The sequence below is a fragment of the Eptesicus fuscus genome, chromosome 9 (assembly GCF_027574615.1).
Source record: "Eptesicus fuscus isolate TK198812 chromosome 9, DD_ASM_mEF_20220401, whole genome shotgun sequence".
Taxonomy (NCBI): domain Eukaryota; kingdom Metazoa; phylum Chordata; class Mammalia; order Chiroptera; family Vespertilionidae; genus Eptesicus; species Eptesicus fuscus.
This window is the reverse complement of record NC_072481.1, coordinates 70,982,274-70,995,296: the sequence shown is the minus strand read 5'-3', so window position 1 is coordinate 70,995,296 and position 13,023 is coordinate 70,982,274. Positions and strand designations below refer to the sequence as shown.

Here is a 13,023-nt window from a genome sequence, read left to right as displayed (position 1 = left end):
TCCAAGTCACTGGTTGTGATCCCTAAAGCCGGGGGCAAAGGTTACAGCAAAGTATTTAGGAATATAAGGCTAGAAGCTAAAATAATTGAAGCCTCCCCTGGTATACTCTGAACTTCACATTTATTGCCTCTCCTTTCTTTCTCTTTTTACTATTGCATTTATTTTTTATTTTTATTTTAATTGTGGTGAAATATACCGTATATATAACAAAATTTACCATCTTAATTATTTTTAAGTGTACAGTTCATAAGTTTATATATGTTCACATTGTTGTGCAACTAGGTTCCTTTTCTTTGGAAAGATCAGTAATTGAGCTGCTCCCTCTTCACCATTTCTTTTTTTAAGCTTTTATCAGTAACTGCTAAAAACTATGTTTCCTTCCTTCCCTGTTCACTTACAACAGAATTGCTCTATTCTCTAGTTCCTAAAGCAAATCCTCAAAGTTTTCCTAATTCTCTACAAATTAAAGGAGTTGCAAACAAATGAGCAATAAAAAGGAAGCTATAAACATTAAAATTCTACAAGTTAACTACTAGACATGTTATATCTAGATTTCAAGATGTTGACCAGTCTTTGAAGATATCTCTATAGACAAAATAAAGGGAAAAAAAATAAGTTAAATGAGAGTCCAGCTAAAGAGTTTCCTTAATTTATCTAGTATACAAACTGTGCCTTGTATATAAACTATGTATTCAACTAGAGGCCCGGTGCATGAAATTCATACACTTGAGAGGGGGCGTTCCCTCAGCCCAGCCTGCGCCCTCTTGCAGTCCGGGAGCCCTCGGGGGATGATCTACTGACGGCTTAGGCCCACTCCCCCTGGGAAGCAGGCCTAAGCCGTCAGTAGGACATCCTTAGCACTGCCGCGGAGGAGAGGCTCCCGCCACCACCGCTGCACTTGCTAGTTGTAAGCTTGGCTCAGGGCTTCTGGCTGAGTGGCGCTCCCCCTATGGGAGTGCACTGACCACCAGGGGGCAGCTCCTGTGTTGAGCGTCTCCCCACTGGTGGTCAGTGCGTGTCATAGCGACCGGTTGTTCTGCTGTTCGGTTGATTTTCATATTAGCCTTTTATTATATAGGATAATCAGTGTTTGAAAATAAATGAAGGAGTTCTTAAGAAGTCAGTGTCAACCAGCAAGGAGTCTCCCATGTAAATAGTGTTAAGCTGCACATTTGGCATGCTTTGTGTTTTTATTTGGAGTTTATTTTTCATTGCAAATTTGGCACTGTACAGTAAATTTTATAAACTTGCATCAAGTTTATGAATAAAGAATCATTTAAAAAATTAATAAGTAAATAGTGTTGTTTACAACTGTTGTGGTCCACATTTTTATCAAGTAATGGTAACACATTATGTGTATGACGATGCTAAGAAGGAAAAGTAAAATAGATGATCAAAATCAGGATCCAAAAATCTTAACAGTAGATCAAATCTAGTAATTGACTCAGATGTACATATGAATTTAAAATACCAACAGTACAGAGAGATGACACACATTCTCATACCCCACCATATATGAAAAGACATGGGGATTTCATTTAACCATAAACTCAATAGGAGTCAATCCACACAATGTGATTGCCCAAAAAGTCGATACACAATTAGGCTACAATTAACATAAATTTAGTGTTCAAAACCAAGAGGTAATCAAATTCAGGACTGGTCTGACCATACCTGGATTATTATATCCACCTTGAGCTAACATACTTAAGTGGGATATTTATGAATTCAAGAGTATCCAAAGGAAAGCAGTCACAATGAAAGATAACTTGAAGCTATTTCACATGTGGAATAGTTGAAAAAACACAACAGTTCACCTATGAGTAGAAAATCTGCTACAAATATCTAGAAAGCTATTATAAGAAAAAATAAATTTGATATTTTTTGGTACCTCAAGGCAACTAAAACTGAAAAAGTCAGACAAGTGGGGTCAATACAATGAAGTGTTCAAGTTGAAAAAAAAATCTAACAGACTATCCGAAAACCGTTATTTTCAATGATTGACTATCATTAGAGGTAGAACTAATTAAAAATAAGGTAGACAAGATATAAACATCACAAGTTATATTAGAAGACCTTCAAGGTGATTATAACCTGGAATTTATATAATCTTAGGGGGTTTTTTAATGTAAAGAAAATTAAAGGCAGAAAATAAATTATAGTCAGCCCTTGAACAACACAGGTTTGAACTGCACAGGTCCACTTATACATGAATTTTAAAAAATAAATACTGCAAATGTATTTTCTCTTCCTAATGATTTTCTTAATAACATTTTCTTTTCTCTAGCTTACTTTATTATAAGAATACAGTCTAGAGCAGCAGTTGCCAACCTGTGGTCCGTAAGGTCTGAAAGGTTGGCGACCACTGATCTATAGTACATATAACATACAAAGTATGTATTAATCAACTATTTATGTTATTGGTAACAGCAGGCTATAAATAGTTAAATTCTGGGGGATTTGAATGTTATATGTGTATTTTTTACAATGAGTTGTTCAAGAATCAACTGTATTCTTCTCTTCCTTCTACTTTTTCTTGTTCTGATCCTGTAGGAAATTATGAAATCGTAAGAAAAAAATATACCAATGATGGGCCTTTGTGTATACAAAACTGTGAAGTAAGGTTCATCTATATTTGAAAATCCCAATTTCAGCAGCATTACCTTTTCCAAATGTTCTAAGATAAAGAGCATGCAGCAGGGGAGAAGGGAAAGCAGCAGCAGTTACTGGGGTGACCCTGCCAATGATTACGTTACAGGAACATCTGGCCCAGAATCAGTAAGTGACAAGAGAGAGTTCCATTTCCCAACATTAATGAATGAGTGAGTAAACAAACAAACGAACAGCTAATATCACATCTGACAGCTTTATCCTGTTTCCCTCTGTAACGTTGGGGAAGCACACTATGTAACCCCCATTTGAACACCCCCATCAACACACCTTAGACCTTCTATACCAGTGGTCGGCAAACTCATTAGTCAACAGAGCCAAATATCCACAGTACAACGATTGAAATTTCTTTTGTGAGCCAAATTTTTAAACTTAAACTTCTTCTAACGCCACTTCTTCAAAATAGACTCGCCCAGGCCGTGGTATTTTGTGGAAGAGCCACACTCAAGGGGCCAAAGAGCCGCATGTGGCTCGCAAGCCGCAGTTTGCCGACCACTGTTCTATACTATTTTGGAATAGAACAGAAGCTCACTCCCAGTAGCAGCTAGGATCTCCCTATGCATTTTGAATGCAGTAAAGACATTACAATAAAATAAGTTAACACATATTGAAGACCAATATGTATAATTTAAAGTATGCGAATATTGGTATATTTTAGATTTAGATGCAGTATATCTCTTGGGGAAACTAATACCAATATCAATACTGCAACTACTTTTGATATGTAAGTAAGTAATATTTTGATATCAAAGTCAATTTGGATTATTTCTTACCTTTTCAACATCTGCCTTCGTTGCATTAGTATCATTATCCAATCTTTCATAACTCTGTTGTGCCTTTTCTGCCTCTCTGCATTCTCTTTCAAATTTCCTTTTACTCTGTGAAAATAATCAAAATATCACAGTGAGAAATAAAATTAGACTTACCCATTAAAAGAAAACTTTAAAATGCTGCCATGCAAAACCAGATAAAGACAACTCAATGAAAGAGAATTACAGGCCAATATCCCTCATGAACATTGATGCCAAAATCCTCAACAAAATTCTAGCAAATCGGCTCCAGCAGTACATCAGAAAGATCATACACCATGACCAAGTAGGATTTATCCCAGGAATGCAAGGATGGTACAATATCCGCAAATCAATAAACGTGATACATCACATAAACAAATTGAGAGATAAAAATCACATAGTCATATCAATAGATGCAGAAAAAGCATTTGACAAAATCCAACACCCTTTCTTGATAAAAACTCTCAACAAGGTGGGAATAGAAGGCTCATACCTCAACATAATAAAAGCTATTTATGATAAACCCACAGCAAACATCATACTCAATGGGCAAAAACTAAAACCATTTCCCCTAAGAACAGGAACAAGACAGGGATGCCCACTCTCACCACTCCTGTTTGACATAGTACTGGAAGTATTAGCTATCGCAATTAGGCAAGAAGAAGAAATAAGAGGCATCCAAATTGGAAAAGAAGAAGTGAAGCTGTCCTTATTTGCAGATGACATGATATTGTACATAAAAAACCCAAAAGATTCCATCAAAAAACTAATAGACTTAATAAATGAATTCGGCAATGTAGCGGGATACAAAATTAACGCCAAGAAATCTATGGCTTTTCTATACACCAATAATGAACTTACAGAAAGAGAAACTAAAAAAGCAATCCCATTTACCATCGCACCAAAAAAATTAAGATACCTAGGAATAAACTTAACTAAGGAGGTAAAAGACCTATACGCAGAAAACTACAGGACACTGAAAAAAGAGATAGAGGAAGACGTAAACAGATGGAAGAACATACCATGTTCCTGGATTGGTAGAATCAACATCATTAAAATGTCCATACTACCCAAAGCAATCTACAGATTCAATGCACTCCCCATCAAAATACCAACAGCATATTTCACAGACCTAGAAAGAACTCTCCAAAAATTCATCTGGAATAAAAAAAGACCCCGACTAGCCTCAGCAATCCTCAGAAAGAAGAATAAAGTAGGTGGGATCTCAATACCAGATTTCAAGCTGTATTACAAAGCCACTGTTCTCAAAACAGCCTGGTACTGGCACAAGAACAGACATATTGATCAATGGAACAGAATAGAGAACCCAGATATCGACCCAAACCACTATGCTCAATTAATATTTGACAAAGGAGGCAAGAACATACAATGGAGTCAAGACAGTCTCTTCAATAAATGGTGTTGGGAAAACTGGACAGATACATGCAAAAAAATGAAACTAGATCACCAACTTACACCATACACAAAAATAAACTCAAAATGGATACAGGACTTAAACATAAGACGGGAAACCATAAAAATACTAGAGGAATCCACAGGCAACAAAATATCAGACATATGCCACAAGAACTTCTTCACTGACACTGCCCCTAGGGCAATGGAAGCTAAAGAGAAAATTAACAAATGGGACTACATCAAAATAAAAAGCTTTTTTACAGCAAAAGAAACCATCAACAAAACAACAAGAAAGCCCACTGCATGGGAAAACATATTTGCAAATGCTATCACTGATAAAGGTTTAATCTCCAACATCTACAGGCAGCTTATGCAACTTAATAAGAGGAAGATAAATGATCCAATAAAAAAATGGGCAACAGACCTAAACAGAATATTTTCAAAAGAAGACAGAAGAAAGGCCAAGAGACACATGAAAACATGTTCAAAGTCACTTATTATCCGAGAGATGCAAATCAAAACAACAATGAGGTACCATCTCACACCTGTCAGAATGGCTATCATCAACAAATCAACAAACAACAAGTGTTGGCGAGGATGCGGAGAAAAAGGAACCCTCGTGCACTGCTGGTGGGAATGCAGACTGGTGCAGCCACTGTGGAGAACAGTATGGAGTTTCCTCAAAAAACTGAAAATGGAACTCCCATTTGACCCAGTAATCCCACTCCTGGGAATATATCCGAAGAAACTAGAAACACCAATCAGAAAGGATATATGCACCAATATGTTCATAGCAGCACAATTTACAATAGCTAAGATTTGGAAACAGCCTAGGTGCCCATCAGCAGATGACTGGATCGGAAAACTGTGGTACATCTACACAATGGAATACTATGCTGCCATAAAAAAGAAGGAATTCTCATCATTTGCAGCAACCTGGATGGAATTGGAGAACATTATGCTAAGTGAAATAAGCCAGTCAATGAAAGAACAACACCACATGATCTCACTCATTTAGGGATAGTAAAGAACATTATAAAGTGGTGAACAAAAAGATAGATACAGAGACAGTAAAGCATCAAACAGACTTTCAAATTACAGGGGGAAAGTTTGGGAAAGGTGGGGGAGTTTTGAAATCAAACGAAGGACTTGTATGCATGCATATAAGCATAAACAATGGACGCAAAACTCTGGGGGGGGAGGGCATGTGTGGGTGTGGGGTGGGGGGGTAATAGTAAGATATGTACACATATAATACCTCAATAAAAATATTTAAAAAATAAATAAATAAATAAATAAAAAAAATAAAATGCTGCCATGGTGTATTGTGTAGAATTGTATGAGTAAAATTTGCCTCAATTAGAAATGTTACTATTATAATCAACCTAAGTCCCTTATATATCAAACATTATAGGCATGACTGACTTAATATATATATATATATTTCATCTCTTCTCAGTAAGAAAAAAAAATCATGTATTTTATAATTTTTAATTATAAGCTCATCTTCAGCAGAACTTTTGGTTCCGTGTTTTTTGCTTGTTTTGCATGTTTGTTTGATTACCTGGCTGGTTTTGGTGTTTTCTTGTCTTTATTTTTATTTTTTGGTGAGATCTCAATGTAGCTTAGATGTGGAAATGTCCCTCCCAGGTGGTGTTATGTCGTTTCTTCCAGGTGTCCCAGGAAATGCCATCAGCCCAGAACCAGGCTTTGTTAAAATTTTGTATTTAATTCAAACTCCCTTCACTTTGTAAAAGCTATTCACAACCGCATTTCCTTTCCTGCACACGTCTTTAAATACTATACTTAGTCTTCTTTTTTTTTAATTTGCTCAGTTTTGATGTACTTTTTTGTTATTCAATCCTTGCTTCCCCAGTTCATAAAATTGCTGCTTAGTTAATTCAAACACAATCAGAATTCTATCAATTTTATTTTCCTGATGAAATCTCTTTTGATATGCTGAAATTTGGACTGGTCACCAAAGTAGGCCTACCACACGGCTGTAACCTTGGGATTTCCCTTCACCATTATCCTGGAGATTCTTTTCACCTCTCCCTTGATTTGAATCTCCTATTTCCAAGTTCCAAGCCTTCTTTCCATTCTTGATTCACTTCCTTATTTTCCTGAAACACATTCAGCAGTGGCATCCTAAAAGAAGGTTTGCGGGAGATAATTTTTTAAGACCCTATGGCTGAAAAATCCTTCAATATTACTTTTAATCGGTAAAATTTGTCTGGGAATGAACTCTTGAGTAGGAAACTGTCTTCCTGCAGAAATGTGAAAAGCACTACTCCATATTACTTCCTGATCCTTTGCTGAAATCTATTTTATTTTTCCTCTTTGGAAACGGGTGGGATCTTTTCTCTCTCATACCTGTTCTGAAATTTCATGAAGATACTGTCTTGCTGTGAAGCCACTGTGCTGGGCACCTGGATAATCCTTTTCATCTAGAAATTCATGTATTTCTGTTCTGGGGAAATTTTCTTAAATTATTATTGTCTTTCCATTTTCTGTTTTCTTTCCCTTTTTTTAGGATGCTTATTATTTTGAAAATGAACCTATAGAATGGGTCCTCCTATTTTCTTATATTTTTGCTCATACTTTCAATTTATAATTTTGCTCTACTTTCTGGGAGATTTCTTTATTTTCATGGTTTCAAGTGATTTTTTTTCATTTCTGCTATCATAACGTTCGTTTATGTTCTTTGTATGTTCCTTTTAAAATAGTATCTTTTTCCTATTTCATGGATGTAATATCTTCTCTATTCCCTTTGAGAATATTAATAATAGTTTTGGGTGTCTTGCTTATTTATTTTGCTTTTTAATTCCTATTTCCTTTCATCATCACTGTTTCAAAGTTGCTTTTTCTGGTCTTTGGTGTTTCCATTAGATGTTTTCTTTCAGTGTCTGAGGAATCCTTGCCTATCTGCTCTGGCTTAAACTGCCAACTGAAAGCTCTAAGGTGAGGCCTGTGGATCATGGTCTTTTCCTCAGGGTGATGTGGTCAGGCAGTTCCCTGAGAGAAATCCTGGAATCCCTATCTTTCCCCTCAAGCTGGTTAGATTCCCCAGATATGACTCTTTTAATCTCTTGCCTGGAAAAAATATATGCCTTGCTACCTATATTCTGAGAATTGCTCAAAAGAAAGCAAGGGATGTTAATATTTTCTCTTTACCTAACCCCCTTATTAGAACCAGTCTCTATGTCAATTTCTTGTCTTGGGGACTATGAAACTATACAAAAAGTACCAATTTGAATTCCAAACCTCCTCAGTACAAGGTCAAAAGCTTTGAATTTTTCACAGGATACCTGTCTGCCCTCCTTTGACCTTCAGACAAAGACAAATTTCTCTGTTTCCCTTAGCCAGTGGGCAGTAGCCACCTTTCAGATTTAGTCCTTCAAAGTTTCAAAGGTTATACAAGAGCTTCTGTTCCAACTCCCCACAACATACAGAACTAAAATCTAATCTGTTCCTGTGTGAGAATTAAAACCAAAGTCCTTACCAAGGACTTACCCACACTCCAACACCTCTGCCCCCTTTTTCCAAATTCCACTGTCTCACTTCATATACCTATTGCTCTGGCTTTTAGTTTACCCTTAGTTTCTAGCAGTTATGAGTTTAAAATAAGCTCCACTAGGAGCTTAAAAAGCAATAAAAATATTTTAGCTATTATATCTAGGTATCTGTAGCCAAAGGCTTCAGAGTTAGCTAAGTTTACTATATATACCTAGAACCAGACATACCTATACTTTACATCAGATAAATATGCTCTGAAATGTTTTATAAAATTCTTCAAATGTACTCACTGTTTTGATAGTATGAACCATCAAATGGGACACTTTTAGTCAAAGCATATAAATACATCTGAATATGAATAATATATAGAATGTCACTTTCCTGTAAAGATTAAAATTAAATTTCCACATTTAATTCTCTGAAACTTAATTCAGAGCTTTTTTATTTTTAAATTGAATAGCTAAAGGCTACTAATTTTGTTGCAATTTGAGGCTACTAATATACAAAAGTATTTTATATTAGGTGTCATATTACTTGTGGGAAAATACTAATTTCCTTGCAACAGCAAAAGAGTCACTAATACAATAGTTAACATTTTCATTCCCTGAGAGATACTATATCTTTACACAGTATAGGAATACACTCCAGAAAAGATCCTCAATTCTTCATCCTATGTGTGGCAGACGAATCAACAACCACTTTTCCTCCCCTATCCTTTCTTAGAAGAGCCGACTCCCAATATATCAACTAAAAATAGCTGACACTTGCTTTACCAGCTTCCCCACAACTGGGGTATGGTCAAGTAATCTAATGCTGTCAAAGGCACCCATAAGGAAGTCTGCTGGGGGGTTCTCTGGGAAAGTCCTCCTTCCCTGATGAAAAGGGAGAGTTGGAAAAGCTCTGCTCTCTCTTTCATGTGTCTGCATGCAGTGAATAAAGATGTGGAGCTTGGCTGCCTAAGTCAATTGTTGACAGTAGGGGACAAGCCTCAGGAAAAAAGCCAACTTGGTCAAGATGGCAAAGTGAACAGAAAGGAAGGAGGGACAGCCTTTGTGGCATCACTGAGTCACTGACAACTCAGAAACTGCTCCATTTTGAGCCCTCTTCTTACAAGCATGTAAAATCTGTTACTTGGAACTGCCTAAGCTGACAGACATGGCATCTCCAACGTTTCTATCTTAATCTGATCATTCCTTGAAGATCTTCACATTGGAGCAATTTAAATGCCAGTGCTGTGGGGGGGGAGGGTTCAATTTTCAATTCTCTGTAAGTCAATCTGTCTCTCCCAGTTCTTTAAATCTCTTCCATTATTTCAACCATGATAGGAATTTTACAATTGCATTTTCTTGATCAAGCAAGAAGACATGGAACTAGGAACTGGGATTCTGCATATGTTTCTACGTAATATACAGAAATTATAGTTGTCTGCCTCCCTCACTAGACTGCAGGCTCCACAAAAACAAGAACCACGTCACATATATACACTTTTGTACCTCCAAGATCCAGTGCATGTCAAGGATGCCTTCAATAAACATGAATTGAGCTGAACTCACCTTTATTTCATAGTATTGTTAATGCCTTAAAGAAATCTCTCCTACATTTTTTGATGCTTCTTTTTTATGACCCCGTAACTTTTGCTTAGTAACTGCCAATTATTCTAAAGGCAAGTCAGTATATATTAACAAGAATTATTTGAGCCAACACTAGTTTTTAAAGGGACCAATGACTTATAAGTGTAGGAGTCTATTTTTTGTGCAGATGAAAACACAAACACTCACATACACTCATCAAGTGGCAGATACCAAAGATGTTAGTTAAGGCAATTTAAAATTTAATAAATGTAAACACTCCCTAAAAGTCTTGCTGAGACCAATTAAAGAGACGATCCAAACAAAAATAAAGACAGACTATTAATATACCTAAGAATTCTCAATTAGCACTGATTATATCAATGACAGTTACATAGTAGAAATTTTTTGACATTTAGAAATTTTAAGACAGAAATTTTTTAAAGGAAAAAGGCTCAAATAGTGCACAACTGCATGAGTTATTTTTAACCTCAAACTTAAAAGTCCTTTTTCCAACAACCACAAACTAAATTGCTTAATTTAACATGAAAAACCCTCAAGCATAATTTTCAAGGACTATATAGTGTCCATCATAAAAATATGTAGGCAAAGAGCAAACTGTTAATCTGAGGGCTCAAAAAGAATATTAATCTTATACTAGAGAATACTTGGTAGAGCATTTTAAGTAAATGAGAAAGGAGACAACAATGTTCCATGTAGACATCTTATTTTTCAAGTGACTACATTTAAAAAAAAACACACACATTAGCAAGTACCCTTGGAAAGTTTTTAAGAAAATAATTACTATGATATTACAATTTTGCCTTATCTACAGATTTCTTTATTTTCTACAACGAGATGGTCTATGACCAGCAGCCAGCCCAGTACTAGGAACATTTACATTATTACAGAATCACTGAATTGGAAGACACGTTTCATATAAGCAAGACTGCTCTTCATGTTTCATATGCTAAATATGAAGTCAACAAAAATCAGGTGCTCAGTAAAAGACAGAACTAGAATCTAGGTCCTCTCAGACTCAGTCAAATGGTCTTCTAAGATACATCACTGTTTCCCTATTACTTCTATCTTATAACAATACCAGCGGCCCGGTGCACGACATTCCTGCACTGTGGGGGAGGAGGGGCAGTCCTTCAGCACGGCCTGTGCCCTCTCGCAGTCCAGGACCTCTCGGGGGATGTCTGCCTGCTGGCTTAGGCCCACTCCCCTGAGGGGTCCTTAGCACTGCCATGGAGGCAGAAGAGGCTCCCGCCACCACCGCTGTGCTTGCCAGCCATGAGCCCAGCTTCTGGCTGAGCAGCGCTCCCCCAGTGGGAGCGCACTGACCACCAGGGGTAGCTCCTGTGTTGAGTGTCTGCCCCCTGGTGGTCAGTGCATGTCACAGCAACCGGTCGTTCCGCTGTTCAGTCAATTATTAGGGTTTTATTATATAGGATTTTATAGTAACTACTGCAAAGTCAGAAATAATCTTCCTAAATGTTTACAATTATCTCAATATTATAGAAATGGTACAAGTATAAACTCATACAGAGAAAAAATGATCTCATAGTCTCTATTTATACAATGTCAAATTATGAAAAATACAATTGAGAAATATTAAAGTTAAATAGATGTAAGGCATAAGAAAATTTAGGGCTAAACAAGTCTACAAAATTTCATGTTAACCATGAAACACTATAACTCACATTATCCATCTGTTTCCAGCACATGTCAAGATACTGTTGAGCTTTTCGTCCCTCTTGAAGATGCTGAAGATCATAACAACCAAAAACACAAAACAAACAAAACTTACATTTAAATAAAGTCTAAAGTCTCAAAAAGGCTTTTCACTTTATTTTTTCAAGATTCTAATTATATAACTTTATCAAAATTTAATAAGAAATTTTAGTAAAGCAAAACTCTCTAAAATACATTTTATAGAAAATTATTTGAATATTTTAAATATAACTTAAGATACATATAATCTTTAAGAAAATGCATGACTTTCTTGAGTGGGGGCTGACAAATGTTTTCTATAAGGGTCATATAAATATTTTAGGCTTTTCAAGTCATGTGGTCTCTGCTGGAACTCTGTAATGTGATGCAAAAGCAGCCAAAGGCAAAACATAAGTGAATGAGTGTGAGTCTGTTCCAAAAAAAGTTATCTGTTAGGCACTGAAATTTGAATTTCATACAATTTCCATGTCATAAAATATTATTCTTTTGATTTTATTTTCAATTATCTAAAAATGTAAAAACCAGCCTAGCCTGCATGGCTCAGTGGTTGAGGGTCGACCTATGAACCATGAGGTCACTGTTCAATTCCCGGTCAGGGAATATGCCTGGGTTGTGGGCTCATTCCCAATGTGGGGCCTGCAGGAGGCAGCCGATCTATGATTCTCTCTCATCATTGATGTTTCTCTCTCTCTCTCCCTCTCCCTTCCTCTCTGAAATCAATAAAAATATATTAAAAATAAATATAAATATAAAAAACAGTCTTCGCACATGAGAACTAGGAACAAAAACACGTAGTAGACTAGATTTAGTTTATAGTTTACCAAACATTCATCCTGAATCCCAAAGGATCACTAATTAGCAAGATAATCTTGAGATAATTTTAGCTAGAAGAAATACAGTGAAATAGAAAACTAGTTTTTACAGAATATACATTATTCTAAAGAACAAAGTTATTACTTTATTTGAGTGAAAATATTTCAGATATATTATAGCTGGATAAAAACAATAATTACCATTTTCCTTTCAGTTTTCAGATCATGAGCATATCTCATTAATTCACCATAAACTCTGTGTGCCATTTCTTCTGCTACTACTTCTCGCTGTCCTGCATAGTCGTTTAACTCATTAAGGATGTTAAAAAAGGCTACACATGAAGTAAACCTGACAAAAAAACATATTTTAAAATGGTGAAATTTATTTTTATTTTCATTACAAATATTTTTTGTGAGGAATGCATTGAGCCTGACACTTGACAAATCTTAACTACATAAATCTTAGCTACTAGCTCTAAATTAACTTTGTATGGAAATAATCCTGCATTAAGT

General features: G+C 36.0%; 1 protein-coding gene across 2 annotated transcripts in view; it reads right to left on the bottom strand.

Annotated features, from left to right (window-relative positions):
• Positions 1–13,023, bottom strand: part of FNBP1L (formin binding protein 1 like) — a 122,842-nt gene that overhangs the window by 31,757 nt on the left and 78,062 nt on the right. For both annotated transcript variants that reach the window (XM_008154737.2, XM_008154738.2), the window contains exons 4-6: positions 12,712–12,859; positions 11,668–11,730; positions 3,444–3,548 (exon numbers count right to left, since the gene is read on the bottom strand). In XM_008154737.2, coding sequence (XP_008152959.1) covers positions 3,444–3,548; positions 11,668–11,730; positions 12,712–12,859 — 316 coding nt within the window. The remainder of the gene's footprint in view (positions 1–3,443; positions 3,549–11,667; positions 11,731–12,711; positions 12,860–13,023) is intronic.